At 38.3% G+C, this 23638-nt stretch overlaps 1 protein-coding gene across 2 annotated transcripts in view; it reads right to left on the reverse strand.

Moving 5' to 3' along the window:
- Window positions 1-23638, reverse strand: part of GRM7 (glutamate metabotropic receptor 7) — an 861618-nt gene that overhangs the window by 170151 nt on the left and 667829 nt on the right. For both annotated transcript variants that reach the window (XM_045832271.1, XM_045832270.1), the window contains exon 8: window positions 6605-7540. In XM_045832271.1, coding sequence (XP_045688227.1) covers window positions 6605-7540 — 936 coding nt within the window. The remainder of the gene's footprint in view (window positions 1-6604; window positions 7541-23638) is intronic.

Here is a 23638-nt window from a genome sequence, read left to right on the forward strand (position 1 = left end):
TCTATTTCAGTAACAAACAACATAACCCCAAAAGAAAGATAACACATAGCCTTTTATACATTCTCTTAATGTTCAACCCTGCTTTCAAAACTGCTGTATCTTTCCTAATACATTGGGCTTTCTTCAAACCAGTGCCATCTCTTGTCAATTTATTACAATAATTTTCACCCTTTTTCATCTTATGGTACACACAAACTAATTACTAAAATTCTGCTGAACACCAAATATATTTATTATATTTTTTGTTGATCAGACAAAAAATAATTTTAATTCATTCACACCAGACAGCCATCACTGAGTTGACTGTTATCATTTTTTTGACAATCTAAGGGAAAAGAGGTCAGTGCCCCTAACTAAATAGTCAGGTAGTACATGGTTTAAAAATTCTTGGCATACCAGTTGAAAACTGATGTTTTATTATAATGCTACTTAGTTTTATTACCACTACCTGCTTTTCACACTTTCTCAGTTCTATCCCCTGGAATTGCCATCAAAATCCAATGTTTGCATTCCTTCCACATTTAAAAACCTTGGATCTCCACAGCTTCAAGGAGAAAGTCTAAAATCTTCATAATTTGGCTCCACTTCTCTTCACCACATCACTACCTCTGCTACAGAGTCCAGGTCCACAAAACCACATGGGGCTGAACTTGGATCAGAGGGAAGACCAAGTCAAATTTAATATATGCAGAAGAGTGTATTTCATTGTAAGAAAGCACAGCAGGTATTTCAGCTCACAGGCTATAGTATTTAAAATTAACTTGGCCCACCACTTTGAAAAGATGTGATTCTTGCCAAAAGTTGAATTTGGGAATGAAACATTAGGGTTCACGATGTTTCAAAATTTGACCACAGAAGAAGTTTTATTAAGTTTTACTAGCACACTCTCTCGTATTTGCATAAGTCAAAGTCATATGAGTGTAATCTGTCTCCTCACTCTATGTGCCATGTGCTAAAACACCACCCTCTACTTGTGATATAATTTCTTGCTAGATTCTCAACATTGCCTTTGCTGCCTATTAACTTCAATCCACTCACCACATCTTCTGTGAAACTTTGGTGGAGTTTCTTTCTCTGTGTGGCCATCCCTCATTCTTTGTGGGATAACCTCACACTAGTCAAAAAGTCTGTTTGATATCCTAGGTTGACCACTAGCCTTGACTCCTGCCAGACAAGGATGGTATCTTTAACTGTATCACAGTCCTTCACAGACCACTAGGGACATTAAAGGTGTTTCACATTGGTAGTTCAATCCCTGAAAGACTATTTGAAAATTTTAATCAAATCAAATAGTATAGAAGTATAAATTAATATACAACTCCTGAAGAAAACTAGGACTGCTTCTTTCTGTATGGCATTTGGCAATTTATAAAAAGAGATTTGTAATCATAGCATAAAGAAGTACACCTCATTTTCTTGACTGTTCTTTACTGTAAACAGATTAATCTTAATGAAAGCTTTCCACTGGCTTTCATGTAATGGTAACAAACAGCTGGGTAGGAAGAGATATTATGTGATTGTTTGTTGGAGACCAGTGCTAAATCAGAAATGGCACATGGATTTCATATTCCTTCCAGTTCTGACTTACTGTGGTGGCCACACAGCCTAAAGACTGTATTGATAAAGATTTCAAGACCACACCTGGGTTCAGGGGAAGCCAAAATTGATTAGTGATGTCTACTCTGGGCATGGATTGGGGAATGTTTACCTACCTGTCAAATACTTATGATCTCTATGTCAGTATTAATCTGCTTGTTGCTTTGTGTTCAGATGCTGGAAGGCTATGTACTACCTGTGGAAGATCATAAGGTCTTGGCCTATAGTCTCAGCCCTTCAAGAAATAAACCTGGGAAACACTCCCCTGTGCCTGATCCCCTGCTATGGCTGGGCCCAGGGACAATATCTTGGCTTGGGCTTTTAAGAGCCCAAACCTTGGAGTTGACATTTCATTCAGACCTTCCTATTCTAGACTTTGTCTTTGACTCTGGAAAATATCTTTCTGATTTCCTGGTTCCTCGATCTCCAGATATCTCATTTATTTGGGATGAGAATTAATCCCAAGAGACTTATTCCCAAAGACTCTGGAAGTAGAAATCAAGGGAAGATATACAGGATGTCTTCTATGCGTTGGGAAAAAAATGCTTAGGCAATTTTAAGAAGCATGCTTGGTTTCCACTGCTTGTTAAAAAACTTGGAGGTCTATTTCCCATTCTAGCCCTATGAAGAAGTTGGAAAGGGCAGACAGGAAATATTTCTTTAAGACAAATTCCTCTGGGAATTATTATAGACACAGTTTTGAGAACCATTGAGTTAAGGGCCCTGAGCTACTTCAGTAACCCTAATTCTGTTATTCAGTGAAATAACTCTTCCATTAAAACCAAATAGCCCTATTATTTAAGTATTGAAATTCACCAGGGTTCTATTCTGATATATGCAGAAGAAGAGTGGCCTGTGGGTGCTACTGTAGAGACACAGTCCTTCCTTTAAGCCACTACTCTTACCCCAGCAAATTTGTCCCTGAGCAGCAAATGTCTCAATTTTTTTCTTTCTTGTCTTCTCACCACTCACCACTCACCACCCTCTTACCCAAACAAACATGTGCACAGAGACAACGTCTGAGACCATGATCACATTTCTTGTATAACACGGTCCACACTGCCTTTGCAGAGCCAAGTTGTGCAAAGCTTGTCCATGTGTGATAGATGATATATTGGCTTACCTAGGAAGATCTCCAGATAACAATTGGCTAAAAACACTCTGAGTAAACAAAGTGTCTATAGGGTTTCTCAGATTTGGGTAGCACAGGCTATATTTTCCCTACCTGAAGCGTGCTTCTTATCCAGGTTGCATGAAAAACTCTCCATATAGCTACATCCACAAGCCAGCTCTTTGTTTTTCAGAGAAAAATAATATAGTCCTCCAACAGATAGTGCCACTATATAACAGTGGGATATTACCACAGATCACTAAACCAACTAGCTCCTACTGTGCTACTGCTCTACCATTGGCAATATTTCCCTGAATCATTACAGTCACCTAAATATAAATTCTAAAACCAGGAACTGTTCCCTTATGGCTTAAGCTTACCTCGTCCCTACTGGGCCATGTTGCAAGATCCTCATTCTAGAAGTTACAGGGTTAGCAATGATAAACAAGAGACCATCTTCCTTAGTAAGAACAAACATAAACTTCATGGAGGTTGCTGTTTTACAAGAAATAGTGAACATTCCTCATACTTGATGCTGTGCTAATAAACTCAACTGGTGAGACATTTCATGAAGATATCCACAAACTAAACTTTCTGAATTTGTTGCATAATTTTATTCTTTTCCTATTATAATGAAATTTTTCCATTTGAAACACTTAAACTGTTAAACCTAAACAAAAATGGAAGGACTATAATTCTGTAAGTTGCTAGCTTGCTAAGAATGCCTTTTGCTGTGACCTCTTTGTTCCATTTGTCAGCTTGTCACTTTCCACAACTTAAACTCCATGGTGTAGATACATTAAATATTTTTAATTGCTCACTCATGCTTTTCTAGTCATATGCCTATTATTAAGATGTGTGAATTTTCATATAACACTTCACCATTCCTATTTGACAATTCACTACTTTGTGCCAATCAACCACGTAAAATATCGTGACCCACTGAGGGTATGCAAAGATGAATATGTGCCTTCCAAACTCTGGGATTAAAAACCACACTGCTTCAAGACAGCTTAATTTTTCCTGCAGGCAAGTACTTCCAGAATGTCTTCTAGAACAACTAGAATCAGTGAATTCAACTCCTAAAACTTTGTATCATTTTCAGAAATGACAAATGAAATGGTAGAGACATACGAGCGGGAACTCCCCAAAACAGAATTATTTTCTGGAGGGTGAACCCCTTGTAGGCTTCCCCCCATTAGGTGAGTGTTCTAGGAACCCATCTGTATCAGTGTACCAGCTGGCATTGTTGTGAGAGTCTACGTTCAGCTTCAGTGATTTTTTCTGAAGACTCTCTCAATGCATTTGACCATTTCATAATGGGTGATTTATAAGCATACCTGCCCATACCATGCTGAGTGTTCAGCAGTTTTTGACCAAAAATGGCATGACTCCCATGCCCCACTTCCATATTCACCTATCTCACCCAGAGAGGTATTTTTGTTGTTGTTGTTTTCTTGGATAATAATTTCCTCAAAGGGAAATGTTTTGCTGAAGTGGAAGAGGTAAAACAAAAAATGGCAGAAGCACTAAAAGGCATTAAAATCACAGCAACAAGTTAAAAAACTGTTTTGAGCCCTGCCTGGTGTAGCTCAGTGGATTGACTACAAACCTGTGAACTAAAGGGTCACCGGTTTGATTCCCCTTTGGGGCACATACCTGGGTTGCAAGCCAGGTCCCCAGTTGGGGGCACACAAGAGGTAACCACACATTGATGTTTCTCTGCCTCTCTTTCTCCCTCCCTTCCCCTATCTCTAAAACAAACAAACAAACAAATAAGTAAAACCTTTTTAAAAACTGTTTTGAGCAGTGGAAAAAAGTCTCAATAGGTTTATCACATGAAATGGAGAGTACTTTGAAGGTGACTGCAGTTTAAACATGTAAAAATAAATGCATGATTTTTATAAATAAATTCCATTTTGGGGGACCTTCTCATATTGTCAAATATGCACTACAAAATAGCTCATCTATAAAACTAAAGTTACTCCTCCCTTTTATATTCTTTAAGAATATATTATAAGAAAGGACTTAATGTTTTTTCATCTGTTGCATGGGGAATTGTGTTTGTTTCAATAGAAAATGATCATTATCTCCACAGGCTTTGATGATGTACACTATTCCCCATAAAAAGTTCAGTGCTTAAAGACTACCAGCATACATCTACAGAAATTTTCCCTTCTCTCTATTGCGTTTGACTACCCTAACTCATGTTTTACTATCCCCTTGGCTTAGGGATAGATAGAAGCAATAAAGTAAAATTCAAGTTGGTTTCATAGACAGTAAACATGCCCCACTTCCATATTATGAATTTGGAACACACTGTTAGAAACATACTAAGCTCACTGAGCATATATTTTAGAAGAACTGCCTTCAAGACTATGACTAAAACCATAATCTGGAAACAATTCACTGCCTTTGGATTTAGAATTCTGTGTAGTTTCATAAGATATTCACTTAAAAAATACAGTCTAAACTTACAGCTTTTGAATCCAACAATATAGGTAAAAGAAAGTTTTAGTTACAAAACCAAAAAAATGCCATTAATTATTTACATGATTAAACAGAGAACAGAAATAACAATAAGAAATCAGATTCAAGCTAAGAGATTAGTAAATTTGTGGACAATCCTACTTCAATCCTTGCTTTCCCCATTTAGGGAACCAAGTCTCTCAGTGTTTAAGAGACTTCTCCAGACTAACATGGAATCAGACTAGACCCCAAACGTCCTGGTTTGTAATCAAACTGTATCTATTCTTTCTCCTATAGAGGTTCCAGTTCAGATTCTAGGTCTCAGTTCTGGCTTCAGCTACACCAACATGTCAGAGCTGCCTTTGCTGAGTAAAGGACACCAGATCTTGTTAAGATCAATGTGTTAAAATCAATATATTAATATTGCTAAATTTACATATACACAAATCTGTAGCCAGATGGAGTTAGATGAGGATGAATCACATGTGAAATCTTCCCCTTAGTGCTGCCATATTGGCATGCATGTTAAACCTACAGCTAGAACATATTAATTGAATTAAGAATCAACATACTAGGGCTGCCTAGTTTAAGAATTCATAAAAATATATGTGGGGATCATATGCAGTAACCATATTTAAGACCAACATATTAGGACCCACTAATTTTGAAAACTTTGAATTTCACAGCTTGAGGAGACTTGCTGTACTGTGTGTGTGTGTGTGTGTGTGTGTGTGTGTGTGTGTGTGTGTATGCTGTTCCTCCTTATGCTGGAAAGTTGAGTCTCTGGTATTATTATGAATTACTTGACATGATTGATGTACCTACCAATGCATTTCTCAGAATGTCTCTCCATAGTTAAGAGGCACATAACTGTATATTTATAAATACATACATACAGGTAATTGGGAGCCTCTAATATTGTGTATAGCTCTCATACTAGATCCAATCCATAGTGGCAACCTAAACATCCAGTAAGAAGAGAGAAATAGAACTAGAACTGGTCATTCTTATGGAGGAAATTCATAAGGAGGAAAATCCTCCTTACTGGAGGAAAAAGGGACTGTGGCCTTCTTATTCTGTACCAAAAAATATTTGTATAGAGAGAGTGGAGAATTAATTAATAGGAAGGTTTAATTTAGATCAGATCATTTTATTCTGGATAATCTGTTGCTACATGAATAATTCTATAATAAATTAACTCAAAAAGGCTACCTCTTGTTGGTTCCAGTGGGATAAATGTAGCAAAGTTCACTGCAGCTTTTAGACTTTTGTATAATAGCATGAATGCCTATTTATTTTGGATTTCTCTACTCTTGGGAATACCATTTGGCACATATAAAACTGCACACTCTCTACAATTACTTTGATTCAACATTTACAAAAATGAAGACATTTGAAGGGCATGGTGTTGTGCACATTTCCACTTACCTTTTCTGCGGACTGAGCAGTGCCAAAAAAAATTGGAATGAAGGCAAGCCATACTATACATGTTGTGTACATAGTGAATCCAATGGGCTTGGCTTCATTAAAATTCTCTGGGACACCCCGAGTCTTGATGGCATACACAGTACATGTGACCATGAGAAGAATGCTATATCCCAAGGAGCAAATGATTTGGAGGTCTGTAATGTCACATTTGAGAACTCCCCTGGCCTGCTCAGGGTTCATTGTCTTATGTTCATCATAGTCTACGATGATGTTGGGTGGATCAATGCCAAACCAAATGAAAACACCTAGAAGCTGAACTGATATTAAACTCGAAGTGATTGCCAGCTGTGATGTTGGGCTTATGAGTCTGGGAGCTGTCACTGATTTCTTGCCCTGCTCAAATATGCGATAAATCCGATTGGTTTTTGTCAAGAGGGCTGCGTAACTGATGCACATCCCCAAGCCCAAGAAAACTCTCCGGAAAGAACACACTGCCACATCAGGCTTGGCTATCATCAGGAAAGTGATGATGTAGCAAAGAAAGATGCCTGTCAGCAGAACATAGCTGAGCTCTCGCCCAGATGCCCGGACTATGGGTGTATCATTGTAGCGGATGAAAGTAGCCATAACGAAGATGGTGGCAATGATCCCCAGCATTGCTAAGAAGACAGGGATGATGGCCCAGGGAGAATGCCACTCCAGTTTGATGATGGGGATATCCTGACATCCAGTCCGGTTTTCATTGGGCCGCTGGTCATAAGGGCAATGCTGGCATGTCATCTCATCAAACTGGTACTGGTATCCATCGCAAGGCTCACAGGTCCAGCAGCAAGGAGTTCCCTTTTGTGTCTTCTTTCTCTGTCCTGGTTTGCACGGCAGTGTACATACTGAGTGGGGTATTTCCCGGACTCCTTTACCCCATTGCATATCCTCGATCTGTAGTGTAAGAAATAAAAGGTGCAACAGGCACATTATTGAATAGAAAGGGAAAAGACTAATAACAATAAATAGTAATAATAGAAGTATTTGACACTTGATGAGAGCATGTAACTTAGCCCAGCTAATAGGAACTACAACCAAGATCTGACTCCTTACCATTTCATTGCAACATCTTTACTATTCATTGTTACTAGACTATGTTCCAAACATTCCTTGTCCATACCCTAGACCTCCCAAATAAGAATATCCTGAAAAAAAGTCTTTGGATCTTTATTTTTAACAAGCACCCAGAGGATTCTTATGATTAGATAAATTGAGAAATACTGAATTTCTCTCTACTGTTTTCTCCAGGATAAGTACAAATATCCCAAACCAAGTTTTAAAAAAAAGAAAAACTCCTAAATGTTGGGTTAGCCAAAAAAATATTTTTTAGTTTTTTTTCTGTATGATGGGTCTACTAGTGCTGAGTTGTCTTCAACTTCATTCGAAACAACTTTGTTAGATTGTATTGACAGCTGTCATATCAGTGTGCATTTAAAAACAGACATCAAAATTGGTGAATTTTTGTGCAGCTATTTTAATATTGAAGATGGAAGAAGATAAGCAATATTTTTGGTGCATTATGCTTTATTATTGCAAGAAAGGTAAAAAAGGCAACCGATATGCAAAAAAAAAAAAAAAAGGATTAGTGCAGTGTATGGAGAGGGTGCTGTGAGTGATAGAATGTATCAAAAGTGGTTTGCTAAGTTTCTTGGTACTGTTGACATTTTGGTCAAATGATTCTTTGCTGTGGGGCTGTCTTATGCACTGGAAGATGTTTAGTAGCTCCTCTGGCCTCTAACCTCTAGAAGCCAATAGTGGGAGATAGCTGACATACTGAAAATATCCAAATCAATGAAGTTATTGGTAAAAATGAAAAATGTAACTTTTATTAACCTAAGGTTTTTTCCAGCCCCAAAATATAAAAAGCTACACTCATCTCCCTTATTAGGCACTTGAAAAAAGGTTTAACAATTATTTTGGAGGATTTTCAGTGCTGACCACTTTTCCTAAAATGCTGTAGGCATTACTGCCATTTTCACTGAGAAATTTTGAAGCAAAGTGAACCTTTCCCATTATTAATCACACAGTAATGAAAAGGTTCCATTTTGAAGGCTTTAAATATAGCAGAGTATATCCTAAGAGATCAGGAAGCATTTGCTAAAAAAATAGCACGGCCTGGAAACCCTTCAAGACTGCACATGTACCCGTTTGGAGATGAAAACTAAATGAAAACACTATGACTTAGAGGAGGACAGATATGTATTTTCTTAATTAGAATACTGATTTTGTGAAAGAGAACTGATAATCAAAAGTGTTCTGAGAAATAATGGCATTAGAAACAACAGACTACTATTGGGCTGAAATGAAATCTCAGTGTAGTGGATACTGCTTGCTTTTCCCAGCACAGCAGCTACTCTTCCACTTTCCTGATATCAGTTCCTCAGATCTCTTTTCTGTGTATTTTCTGTGAGATGAAAGTTACACTGAAGCTCTGGGACCTGCATACATGACACAAGCTTGGTCAGTTATTGTACTGCAGCGTTTCTCAAGCCTGAGTGTGCAATAGAGTCAATTGGAGGACTTGTTACAACTAGCAACAGCATGTGCTGACCCTACTCTCTAATTTTCAGATTCATTGGCCATAGGATGGGATCTGAGAATATGTATTTCTAAAAAAATCTAGATGACATTGCTGGAGATTCCCTGGGGAGTACACTTCATCAACCACTGACACATTCTCCTCTTAGCCACAGAGATTTGGTCAGGGATGGGATTATGTTGGAATGGCACATAATTTAATTTCATGTTTTTTACTGAGATTACACAGATGAAAGAATCTGGTTTTGTTGGACTTGCAGTTTCCAGAACGTAAAGATCCTGGTGCTTATTTATGGCTACAAGAAGAAAGAAGTTTGTCAGAAAAGGAAGGGAACACAAAGGAAAGCAATGTGGAGAGTTGAAGACAAAGATCACTCTTGAGCCTGTTTGAGCTACTGGACATAGCTATGCCTGAAGCAGATTCCCAAGGTTGTGGCATTATGTAAGCCAGTAAATTCTGCTATGTGGAAACACTTTAAATTGCATTTCTGTCACTTATAACCAAGAGTCAAAAAAAATATACATACTAAGTAAAAAGTTCCAGGATCTACAAGTCATATAAGGTATACTTAGCAAATTAATTAGAGAAGAAATTAAATTCTATGAACAAATTTGGCTGATATTCCCTGTGCCTAGTTAATTTAATTTTTAGTGCAGCTGAATCTAAAAATAGGTTAGAAAGATAGTAGAAAGTTTGAGACATTTTTAAAGATAATTTTTTTATATCTGAGTTCTCTTTTTAAATTAAATTTATTGGGGTGACATTGGTTAATAAGATCATATAGGTTTCAAGTGTGTATTTCTATGACACATGATCTGTATATTGCATTGTGTGTCCACTATCTAATGTCAAATCATCATCTGTCACCATATATTTGCTTTGTTAAAACAGGATATAATGGCAGAGTGTGATATTTCCATCAAAACTTGAATGAGAACTGCATTCAAAATCTGAATGAAAATAGTTAACTCTGAGAAAAATGGCTCAAGTATTAAACCTCATAAAATAGTGTAACCTTCCAATAGTTGAATTTAAACTCTAACCAGAAACCTGAGAATCTTCAGATGACTTATGTGAATTCATTTGCCTGATTACAAAACTAAAGTCAACACTAATAAATCAAACTAAGTATAAATAAAATAAATCTACCTAAATGTAAAATACCATCACTTTTTTTTCTTGATGTCATCATTTTGGGGGCAGTAAGTCATTGGCAGTCATCCCAAAGTCATAATATTAAGAAAACAATTTGTAATAAGAAAGAAAAAGATATGTATTAACTTTATAACTTTCAAATTTTAAGAAGTTGGAATCTACAAAAATTGCTTTTATTAATACAGATATTTTCAAATGTCATATTAAAAGGTCCTTCTCATGGTTAGTAAGACACTTAAAAACTATATGTAAATTTTATTAGCTAAACTTGAGGTTGCATATTCCAACACTAGTGGATACCAATATGCCATGATTAACCTTGACCTATGGAAATAGATGTAGGGCTCATACAGATAGGAAACAAATTATCATTATTTAGACTTCTGGTCAAGACAGTGGCATAGGTAAACATGGACTACTTCCTTGTACAACCACGTCCAAATTACAACTAATTATAAAACAACCATCAGTCAGAACTGGCAGACATCAAGTTGAATGGAAGTCTAATAACTATGGAATTAAAGAAACCACATCCATCCAGACAGGAGATGTGGAATAGGCTGGTCCCATATCCATGTGAGGTGGATTAAAATTTGGGAGGAATATCTCGGTAGCAAGGAGTCCCAGCCCCACACCAGAATCCCCAGCCCAGGGTAGTAGTGCCAGGAAGATAAGTCCCTATAACTTCTGTAAGGTCTATGGTGCAGGGATTGCCTGAGGGAGTGGGGTGGGTGCTGAGTGGAGGTGGGCAAAGAAGGAAAAATTGGGACAACTGTAATAGCATAATCAATAAAATATAATAAAAATAAAATAAAACAGCCTTTTTAATGCCTCTAAAAATTGTCATTATGTCATAATGCATAGTCAATTTCAAATGTTGCCACCTTAATATTTTTAGTTCCCCTTTGGATAAAAATAAAATGACAAGAATGCTGAACAGCTTTTTTTATCTCAACTTATCCAAATATATACAAGTGTTGTAACTACAAACATTTTATTGACTGATTACCTAATTTGTTTTCAATTTTCACTTAAAGAGCTCAGCTCAATTTAATTATATATATTAAACCAACAAAGTTGCCTCTTGCTTAAAATGAATAAAAGCCTAATATATTTGCTTTGCCAACAAGAATCATTATTGATAATACAGTGTGAGGCAAAAGTGGGTTTACAGTTGTAATATGCAAAATATAGTTTATTCCTGTATTACTTATTAATTATTATATTATTTTCCATGCAAACAACTGTAAACCCTATTTTTCCCCCACCATGTATAATCTATAATCTGTGAAGATACTGAATAACCTTTAAAAGCTGTGGTAAGTGAGATTTTTGTTAAAGAAATGAGTATGATATGTGTATATCTATACTCATCCACACAGATTCAGTGCCTTGTTTCAAAAAAAGAAAGTCACCTGCAAATACCCATAGGCAACTACTTAAGGGAGAATAATGATTTAGGGCTATGAAAATCAACCACACTGTCAGGAGGCTAGTAGGAATGCAAATTTCAGGGTTTTTTTCTGAACTCTGCAGGCAAACTATTTCAGTTAGCTGGAAAGCCTAACTTAAGGTACAGAAAGATAAGAAAAGAAGATAGGATGTTTAACATCATTTTCTTAAAAACATATAGGTCTAAATTTCCTGACAAGAATGCATTTTCCTCCTGGACACCCGCATTTTATGGTTTTGGATACTGGATTTACTTAGTAGCTGGCTTATGGGGAATGACTATTGAGATTTCAGCTCTTGGCAAGAGAATGAAACTTTATAGCTAATGCCATCAATTAATCTATGGGACATAGATTACATGGATAGGTGGACTAATGTCTTAGGAAAGATATCATGCAGTTCTGGATAACGAAAGCAGAAGTGAGCCTGTTGTGAAGTCCTAGAAAAATTCTTAAAAAAAGAGAGAAAAAAGGGATATGCTGTCGTCAGCCTTTGAACATTGATGGGTGCAAACATGATGTGTGGAAACGCAGCAGCCATTTCCAGAAAGAGGCAAGTCTAAGGAACAAAGCCAATATGCTGAGAATCACAAAAACAAAACAAAAAACAGATAATGTGTGTCATTGATATTACAATTGTGTCACTAGCTTAATCAACACTAGCACCCCTCTAATGCTGAATTTCCAATATGACATGATAAACTTTCCATAATGAATAATCAATTCTTCATGTGGCCTACTATTTGCAGTCAACCATCTCATATATTCTTTCTTGCTTGTGCATCTGGTATGTGCAGACTTTCTGAATTAATTAGCCAGTAATGTAGGCTCTCACATAAATAACAAGGAAAGGGAACTTCTGAATCACACATGATCAGAAACACTGGTCTCTATCTCCTGAAAATGCTCAGAGAAGAGGGTGATAAAATCCTGGGCTCAGAAAATCAGCTGTGACTCCATTGCTTCTGGCCCAGACAGAAATAATGAAAAAGGACCTGTCAGCTCAAGTTCTGTACCACATGTGCTTGGCAAAGAAAAAATGGGGTCTGGCCCTAGTAGAGAGTGATTTACTCCAGGCTTTATAATCACTGGAATTTTAAGATAAAACCAAATTAGCTGCTGTCTGACTGCCAAATGCAGGACTCAAACAGTGATAGAAATTTTATAAACAGTGTTTGGTGCATCCATTTTTATCTAGAAGAGATCTGTCCCTTTCTCCACACAGACACAGTGTATCTGGAAGAAAATTTTGTCACTCCAGGTATATTTTCTTTGCTGAAATTAAATTTGCATATTTCCAAAGCTTGCTCTGTAGACCAAGCTGGCTGCTGCTTCTATGGGATAATTCTCTGCAATATTAGTTTTGCTTATTAAAACCTTAATAGAATGAGGTACTTTAAAAGGAGCTTTCTCATTAAAATGTCAATTGTTCAATAAAATATATTTGTGCTGCCTAATTTATAGAAAAAGAGTTTCAGGAAAAATGCAGAGAAATGTTGAATTTTTAATACTCGAAAACATTCAGGTTTGGGTTCTGGTGGAGAGCGGATAAGGCAAGAACTTCACAAAGAATTTTGTAGGGCCTCATGACTTTTTTTTTTTAAGGACTCACCCCTGTTTTTATACCTTAGGGAGCATAACTAGTCTGTGATACACAATTTCAGGATGGATATAATAAAAACATGCATTCATTCACATTCTACTTATTCAAAATTTATAATTATAGAAATTGTCCTTTTTTATATGCTCTAGGAATAAAGTGCCAAACATAGTATTATTATGATTGGCTTTTGACTGTGGTGAACTGTGGTCATTCATGGAGGAATTCTAAGCTTCATCTCACTCTGAAGCCTCTGGAGGTCCAAGGTGGGATCACTTTGTACAGCTACTGAGACTTTGTTTTGAGGTAAGCCAGGGGTTCCCAAACTTGCTTGCACTTTTGAATCACTTGGGGGTCTTTTAAAAATTCCACATAGTTAGTTATCAGTGTGTTTTAAAGCTCCTTAAGTAATATGCAGACAAGCTTGGGAACCACTGAACTAAGTTATCTGACAGACTGGAATTTAGAAGAAAACCTTTGTGTTGTTTAGAGAACCTAGTGATTACAGATTTACTTCTCCTGGCTTCTGTTCTTGACCTTGTGGTGCTCTATCTCATTAAAAGTCTGAATGGGTCACAAAAAATGCTCAGTTATACTCTATTATGAGTTAATTGGAAAGTATGAAGCTGCAGTGGAATAACAAATTTGGACAGGAAGGAAGGTTTCCTGGCTTAAGTTTCATAAGATCATTGGCCAAAACAAGTTCAAATGCCTACAGAGGCTCAGCACATCCACAAATAAAGTGGGTGGGAATAAGAAACATTTCTTTTCCCCAAAACAGCAAAGTCTAAAGAAATACAGTATCATCATACATACATATAAATATGAGTTAAATTATGTATCAAGAACAGATTTTATGAGAGTTCTGCCTAAATGATCTGCATTTACGGTTTCAATGCCTGCATTTCTCTCCAGTAGAAGGGGCAGGGGGTAGGTTTTAAATATATATGGTTAAAACTCCCAGACTAATTGAACAGTTCACCTCTAAAGTAAATATAGGTTTCTTTTTCTTGATGAAACCTTTCTTATCTCTAACTAAAATGGGTTGACTTAACTTTCTTCCAGAACTATCTTTATTTTTTTTTCAGAACAGACTTATTGGAACCTTCCAATTTTTTTACAATATTGATGCCTTTTTAAAAGTATCATGTAGTACTTTTCATTGTCAGATAGTCAAACAAGGCACATCTGCTGACATTAGTTAGCTGTCTCTAAAAAATACTGCCAATAGAGGAACTATTCCCTTAGAATTCTTATGCTAATTACAAATGATCTCTTATTTATCTTCCTTTGAGGACACAGTTCCCTAAAATATGCTTACCAATCAAAGATTAGATATTTAATCTTATTCAAATTATTAAATACATTTGAAAGTCATTTTTTAAACCTTGGATTTGAGAATAATTTGTAAGTAAACATTCATGTGGATAGCTCAAAAATACCTCAGTTTATACTTGCTCAAAACTGAACTCATGATCTGCACCAGGGACTGGGAAATTATGGCCTATGGGCCAAATCCGGCCCACCACTTGTTTCTGTAAGTAACGTTTTATTGGAACATTGCCACACTGATTCTGTCCATGGCTGATTTCAGGCTGCCATGGCTATGTGCTATCAGGCCTTTTATACAAATATGGGCTGACTCAGAGCCAAAGAAAACTGAAGGACAGAGCCCTAATGCAAGACAGCCTAATATCCATAAAGCAGAGGTTTTGTCATTTTTGACATCTTCCTTTCTCTTGCTCGACCCCATACCTAAATTATCAGTAACTTGTATAGATTTTCTCTCTTGCAAATCACTTCATCCAATTTACTAGGTGCTGAACCTGTTTTAGTTGCTGGGAACAAAATAGAGAGACATGAGTGCCTCTTTTCTCATTGTTCTTCCTGTAAATAGATTAGCCCCAATCAGCCCTAAATAATAATAGCATCAGCTGTTTTCCACAGGACTAGAATGAGGAGGTCTCAGGTCATAACCAATGGGAAAGGGAATAATCCCCCTACTCCCTGGAAGGGAGTCACAAGACTACCAGTCTCTGCTAGACTACAGAGGCTGCACAGAAAGAAAAATCTTGCCCTAAAAATGACCTTTTAATATCATGAGGCCATAATCTTCTGGGAACTACATGTTAACTGCCCCCAAACTTATACATATGATTCACAAAGTTGTCGAAGTGCCTGGGCCTTACAATATGACCTTTTTATCAGATGATGTAATCCCAAAGAATATGCATAACTTCCTGACTTTTAACTCTTTAAATCTCACCCCAATGCCCTGATCCAGCAAGTCCATTCTTCTTGCTGGTCTACCTTGCAATAAAAGCTTTATCTCTTCTCAAAAGCCAGTGCCAGAGCATTAACTCCTGTGTGCAACAGGCAATGAATGAACTCTTGCTGGGTAGCTCTACCATACTTCTTCTGCATAAACTTTCTATGGAGTTTTCTCACCCCCTTTCCTTCTGGGCCCTTCATATTTGAATTTGTTACCCTACAGCCAGAAGTACCCTTTAGCATGCAGATGTGATCAAATCACCTTTTTGCTTAATCTCTTCATGACTCTCCTTGCTCTTGAAGCTCTTAGATGACCCTTTGTAGTCTGGCAGGGGCACTCTTCTATTGACTTCACTCTCCTGGCTTTGAGTTTCATGAAGTTTCCTGCCTCATAGTGGCTTTGTGCTGCAATATTCTGCCCACCAACTCTTCAGTACACTGAATCTTGATCAGGAAGTCCCTACCCCTGCTGGATAAGGTCCTCCTTTTATAAACTCTCAAAGAACCCTCTTCAAAAAGTTAATATAATTACAAATTATGCAAATATGTAACTTTATGAAAGTCTATCTCCCAATTCATGTAGGCTCCATTAGATCAGAGTTTCTGTCCACTTTATTCACTGTTGGAAACTGAAATCTGGGAGAGAGCTCAATAGCACTATTAGATTGAATGTGTAAATGACAGAGCATGAAGGGAAGAAAAGACTGACCACTCCTCTAGAAGTGATTCTTCTCTAGCCAAAATTTGACTTTATCTCTAATTAGACATGATGAAAGGATCAATACTTACTTATGTGTTATTGGTTTTCTAGTCATTTACTACACATCTATAGAGTGAAAATTTATGGTTAAAATGCCCTTGGCACTTTTATGAGGAAAGAAAGGGAATTAAATATGGAGCACTCAATTGCTAGGTAGAGGGTAAATGGACACAATTAACACACCAGGGAGAGGGAGCAAAACAAGTCATATGCAATGTGATGCGAAGGACAGAACTTAATTTCAATAGGTCCCTCTTCATTACTTTCTACATTGGTAAGCTTAGCTACTTAGCAACAGGGAGCTAGAAAGACAGAGATTGGGTTCAAAGACTGACTTCATCACCTTCAGAGAATAAGGCCAAAATCAATCTGGAGTGTCAGTTTTCCAAGTTTATTTGTTATGAAGACTAAGTTAGATAACATGTGAAAGGCACTAATATAGTGCCTGAGACATCATAGCTGCCTAATTATTAATTTTTATTAGAATATTTTATGGCTTCAATGATCACTTAATCCACACAAAAAAACTTTAAGATGGTCATTCCCAATCTTCCCCACTCTATTGAGCTCTGATTTGTCCAAATGAATATCACTAACAATTAATGCCATAGAGGTATTTCAGACTCTATGCATCCAAAACCAAACATACCATCTCCCTTCCCTTTCTTTATATCTTCCAACACACCCTCTATCCTGTCCTGGTATACCACAGAAGTTAATACTATGAAAATTGGACTCAGATAGACATGGGCTCAAACCTAGCAGAGTGACTGTGACCAAGTCATTTAAGCTGTCTCAACCTTATTTTTTTCATCTATGTATTAAAGATATGCCCTGGCTGGTATGGCTCAGTGGGTTGAGCACCAGCCTATGAATCAGGGGACAAGGGTCATCAGTTAGCTTCCTGGCCAGGGCACATGCCTGTGTTGTGGGTCAGGTCCCCAGTTGGGGGCATGTGAGAAGCAACTGGAAGATGTATCTCTCACACACTGATGTTTCTCTCCCTCTTTTTCTTCCTCTCTTCCTGTCTCTGAAAGTAAATAAGTAAAATCTTTTAAAAAAGTTAAATAAAATAAAGATAGTAATACTTACCTCCTTGATTTACTGAGAAAATTAATGTCAGTGAGGCACATTCTTTGACATGCAGTAAAAACTTGATCAGTTGTGTTTGTTGAAAGTACTATTACTGACAATACTGTCCTCTTTGACACCATTCTCTACCTTGCTCCTTTCAAAAAATATCAGTTGCAAAGTTTTTCCCAGTCTTCTTCCATAAACCCATTTCCTCTTGGGTCCCAGTGACATGGATCCATTACAGTTGTTATTGTGTCTCCTTACTTGTTCTCTTGATTTTAGCTCTTCCCTTTTGTTTCTTATTCTTTTACTGTTTTTCTTCATAGCAACTACTCTCTGAATTTACATGCCTGAGTGTGCACCTCTTTGTCTCCTTCAACTTGAAAGCATATCTGTTCACCTCGTGCCTAGAAGAGTGACTCACAATGGCCAAGAAGTTGCCAGAGTGGCTTGGGATGCCAGTGTGGTTCTACTGCACCCTGGATTATAACCCACTGCCCACTTGTGACTGTTTAGTCAACCTCATTTTAGCATTCACGTCACTCCAAAGCAGAACTCTGACCCTTTACTCCTGTCTCATCTGCCTCCCCGCACCCCATATTCCCATTACTCTTTTCGCAAAGGGCACTATTTATGAGACCCTTAAATATCCTTAGATGTCTATTTACATAATTCAGTTTACACTCATTCTCCTGGCTGCCATGCTTTGTGCCTAATTCTTCAACAACCAGCTCAAATGCCCCAAATTTTCCCTGGTGCCTTTAAATTAAAATGCCCTCTCCCTTTGTTGAAATTTCTTAGCATTTTATCTCTACTGTTCTCCTATCTCTTCTAGTTATATGTTGAAAACTGTGGCCACTATGTATTTTTAAAGCCCTCAGAACCTAAATAGTGGAATGGAACACGGGCAGATTCTACTGAAGAAAAAATTTTTAAGATTAGGACAAAAAGTGATAAAATCCTTAGGATAAAAATAAGTTCTTTTAGTGCCCTTGAATGTTCCTTATTCTTTCTTTTTGTTTGAGCCTCCCATGTCTGACTTGCTTAAATATGACAAGCTATACAAGCAAGAATGACAGAAGTTCTCATATCACTGCTACTAAATCTTCTTTTCTAACCAGCTCAGCCATTCATCTTAGCTTTTTGCACTCCAGACAACTTGCAAATTGCTTTGTACCCACTCGCCTGGGGTGAGTCATGCTCTCTGCCAGGTAAATGGGGAAGAATGCTGATCAGTCAGTTTTCCACCTGAGACAAGAATTGCTTTTGATTTTCTTTTTTTTTCTTTCTTCTTTCTATTTTGCTAAGCCTCTGAGTCTCTTCCCTCTTATGAACTAGAGAAGAGAAACAATTTTTACACCAGTTATTTAGGATAGTTACCCCACATTTCATTCTGATGAATACTAACCCTGAACTGTAATCTCTGGAACATAGAAAATACCCTATTAAATACTGCCATGTCAGGGGAACCCTTGGTGTACCCTGAGAAGTTTTGCTATTAAGGGGAAACTAACTCTTGTTGTAAGCCATGGCTTCTAATTCATTTGAGTACAGAACAACATTCTTTCCCCTCCTGTAACATCTATCATCTCCACATCCTGCAAAATATGTATCTCTCCAATAACACTGGAAAACAGTGGCACTGGATAAGTAATCCTTTGACTGGGAATCTAGCATCATCTTCCAGAACTTTTTCCTAACCTGTGGGGTCATGGAAAGTCAGAGAACATGAACTCCATGGTAAACTCTCAGAATACTAGTTGGATCACCTTGGGCTGCTGTCAGCCTCAATTTCCTCACCAGTAAAATGGAGTTACTATGGGAGAATCAAGTAAGATTGTATATGTGGGCAGTTCAAAGATAGTAATATTTAATCAAAATAACTATATTCCTTTCCTGTATGTTTTATTATAAGAAGAATAAACTCTCATTTCTTGTAGTTTCAGCTTTCTCTTGTTCACTGCCTCTACACCTTTATTCAGACAGTTCCCCTGACTGTCATAACCTCTCCCTCATGCAGGTTAGCAAGGCTGATGCAGAGACGTCCTCCTGGTGAATGCTAGGCAAGCCAAACTGAGATTCTCTCTTCTGTATTATGGGGAAAGGAGTTGCAGATCCCTACCAATTGAGCCTAAGTCAATAGTTTTGATTTTAAAGTATATGCTGACCAATGATTAACTGAAAAACAGACATCTCTACTTTAATCCAAGGAAACAACTCAGTTGCAATTTTAGGCTCAGTTGCCAGCTCAGAAGATGTAGTAGTGATGTTACAGGGTGCAGCCAAGAGGCGGGACCCCAAATAGGCATTTGAAATGGGGTCCAGAACTTAAGATGTCCAGGAGATTTTTAGATGTCCTCACTCCCACTCCCCAGGTGTGGGTTGGGGGAAGGGACAAATGGAACAGAGCCTTTGAGAGCTGTTTTGCATAGCAACAGCCTTGCAGCTAACCTCTGGTGTGGTCATTTAACATATCTATAGCTTTTGGCTGGTCGCTTAGATATGTTAAATAGCTGTGGCCATGCTCTGAGCCAGGGGAATGGAAATAACTTCCCCACTAAGATGTGACTGGGGGCAGGTCCCCCGAGTTACAGCGCCTGCATGGGAGCTTGGAGAAGATTGACTCCAGGACATGGGGCCACACCTGCCCAGACTCATGATGGCAGTCCAGTAAAGCTGGAAGGATATGAGTTCTGGCATGTGAAGCCAAGTGTGGGAGGAGTCAGAAATGGGGCTGCAGAGGAAGACGGGCACGGGGATTTAAACCAAGATGCAGCAGCCATTGGAGAGAGAACCACACAGCTTTAGCAGAATGAAGACTCCCGTGGCCCTAAGGGAGAGAACCATGTGGCCTTGACAGAGTGGGGACCCCCGCAGCTTTAGAAGGGGGAACCACCACCTGGTTTTAGCAGAGATCCTGGTGACTCAGCTGAGGGTGCCAGGAACCCAGGGAGGTCCCCCAGTCGAGATCGAGTACTAATTGGGAATAACCAGAGGACTGCCTGAGCCATGGACTTCTATTTCCTTTCCTGAGATATGGTACTCTGGACTGGGCAAAGGGGGAAGGAAGGAAGGACTGTGTCTGTTTGTGGGTGTTTTAAGGGACTTTAGGGTTTTTTTGATAAAGACATTAGGTCACTACTTTCAGTTTGTATAGCATTAAATAAACATTTCCTTTCCTTTCACAAATCTCTGGCATTGAGAGACGTCTTTCCTCTGACAGTGGACATAACGGACCTGGGGGCTTTTCTTTCAATAATATCATCCCAGGCCCCCCCTTTTTTGTTCTGTAACAGTGACATATTTGAGTATGAGTCCTTTGTTATTCTTTGAACTACAATACATCTAAGTAGCCACTTCTGTCCCTTGCCCTAATGAGTACTGGAGAAGGCTCTTGAGATATATGTGCACTGATGTCTATATCCATTTATATATAAATAAAATTAGACTGTTTAAGAAACGAAGTCTACTTACTCACAAACTTGTAAATCCAGAAAGTTAAGCAAGCTATGGACTGAATATTTGTCCCATCTAAATTCATGTGTTGGAGCCAAATTCCCACTGTGATAGTATTTAGAGGTAACTATGTCATAAAAGTGGAGCCTTCATGAATGGGATAATGTCCTTATAAAAGATACCTCAGAGAGCTCCCTCACCCCATTCAGCCATGTGAAGACACAATGAGAAGACATCTGCCTTTGAACCAGGAAGTGGGATCTCACCAGATACAGTCTGCTGGAGCCTTGATTTTGGATTTACTAGCCTCAAGAAATCAATTAATTATTGTTGTTTATAAGCCACCCAGCCCACGATACTTGGTTATACTAACTTGAATGCACCAAGGCATATTTGTTTATTTTTACATTGAGAAACAAGGTCATCTTCAGAAAGTGAGATAAATCAAATGTTTGACTCAGTTTATCTCCCAGGAATTCTGGAAGACTAACAGGTTATAAAAAGTACTTTTACGTCAAGAAAAGTGCATACAAGACTACAGGGACTATGATGTCCAGGAAAGACTTTTTATGACAAAATGTTGGATGCTTAGACATGGGTGATCTTTAAACCATCCTCCTGATACCACCTTGTATTTCTCCTGTCTCATAATTCAAAGGCTAGTCACTAAGCATCCTACATTCTATGAAGTACATTAGGCAATAACAATACAGATATAGGAAATACCTATTTTCTTTTCCTCAATAGGATCTTGATGTCATACTAGAAATTTGCATGTAAATCCCAATGAAATCCAGCATCATTCAAGATGTAATTGTGGACCAAGTGGTCCTTAAGTCACCTTTTCTAAGATATTGAAGCAAGGAATATGAGAATAAATGTGCATCCTTTAGTAGCACAAGGAGGGGAGAAAATTCAGGAAGAGTAAGCAGCTTGAACAAATGCAGGAAAGCATGAAAGCCCTCCATTCAGGATGAGGATGAGGGACTGTAAGTAGTTTAAGTTGACCTGAAATACAAAGTTCAAGGAAAAAAGGAAGAAGATGGTGTTTGAGACAGACACAGGTAGGTACTAGATCATGAAAAACCAACTTACTTATTTTTGATTTGACAGCTATTTACCAGCCACCTAATATGTATTAAGTGATGTTCATTTGGATACAATTGCTGAACAAGTTGAATATGACTCTGTTGGGAACCGCCCTGTCTGGTATCAGAAGCTGTAACCCCTGCCTAGGCTAAGGCTAAGGGAACACCCTTGGAACCATAAGCCAGCAAGGAGACAAAAGCTTATCTCCCTGGCAGAAGCGCTGCTTCTGCTGCTTCATTCATAACTGAACCTCAAAGCTTGGTCGGTAAGCCAAAGACAGGTAAGATTCCCCAAGGGGGGAACGATCTAAGACAGGCATGATCACATGGGAGGCCCCCAAAAGAAGGACTTTGGGGGCTATAGCAAAAGGGGGTGATGGGCCCTCTCTCCTCAGCTTTGACATAGCCTGAGTCCTCATTGTCTGGGAGAAAATCTCCTTATCTCTTGGTTGCCTTAGTTCCCTTGCTCCACCTAAGCCTGAAACAATGACAGGGTGGTGCAGCTCTGTGCTGAAAAGGGCGGATTCCCTGGGTGATCAGGCCTAAGAAAGAACATGTAAATTACTGTGAAACCTCCTTTATTTAGAATGTTCTCCATTGAATGAGAAGGGTCCAAGGAGGAAGTTAGTTTGTTCCTCAAAGTCTTACAGCTCTTTGACCCTGACTCAAAATAGACCCGCAGAGTTCCTTGTTATCTATTGTTCCTTACTTCCTCATAATGAGTAATGTACTTTACCTGAATTATTATGCAAAATGAGCCCAATAAAAGCAGGTTTGGATGGTAAGTCGGTGAGCTCCTCACTAGAGGGGGTGGCCATTCCATCCCTACCTCTCCACAGAAACTAGTCTGTGTCTGCATGTTTTTTCTTGCGTTTCGACGAGCCATCCGCAGCATTCTGTGATCACTGCTGGCCGGTGACCCATGCCTCATGACTCCTAAACTCAAGAAGCTTAGAGTAGGTAAGACAAAGCATCAACCATACAACAAATTAATAAAATATATATTGCAATAAGTGTTAAGAAGGAAATAAATAATGTATGAATGCAAACACTACAGGGGCAATTCCTTTATATAAAAGATGGAAGAGACAGAAGAGTTTTTTAAGTTGCAATCTGAAAGCTGAGGGCATAAGAAGTAACAGGACAAGTGCAAAGGCCCAAGGCATGGAAGACTTGGTGCAGTAGAGCACGGCCTCTCAAACCTGAATATGCAAACAAATCCTTTTGTGAATTTTTTAAAATGCAGTTCTGAATCAGTCAGCCTAGGGTGGACTTGGGATTCTGCGTTTTTAACAAGCTCCCAGGTGAAGTCACTGGTCTAGGGACTACACTTTACCAGCAAAGTGTTAAAGGAACAGAAGACAAAGAGGGTGTCTAGAGCCTAGTGGTGAGGGTAAAAGCACTGTACATGAAAGTAGAGAGGAAGACTGAGGACAGATCAGGACTGTCACGTGGCCCACTGGGAAGACTATGCTTACCAGCAGACCTACAGTTCATTCTCATTCCTTATGGGGTACAGGGAGGAGAGAGTGAACATGGGAGTATCTTCCAGAAAGAAAGAAGAAGGTGCTTAGTCAAATTTCCTTTTACAACAACAG

The sequence above is a fragment of the Phyllostomus hastatus genome, unplaced genomic scaffold (genome assembly GCF_019186645.2).
Source record: "Phyllostomus hastatus isolate PE091 unplaced genomic scaffold, TTU_PhHast_1.1 phas_contig_16, whole genome shotgun sequence".
NCBI classification, from domain to species: domain Eukaryota; kingdom Metazoa; phylum Chordata; class Mammalia; order Chiroptera; family Phyllostomidae; genus Phyllostomus; species Phyllostomus hastatus.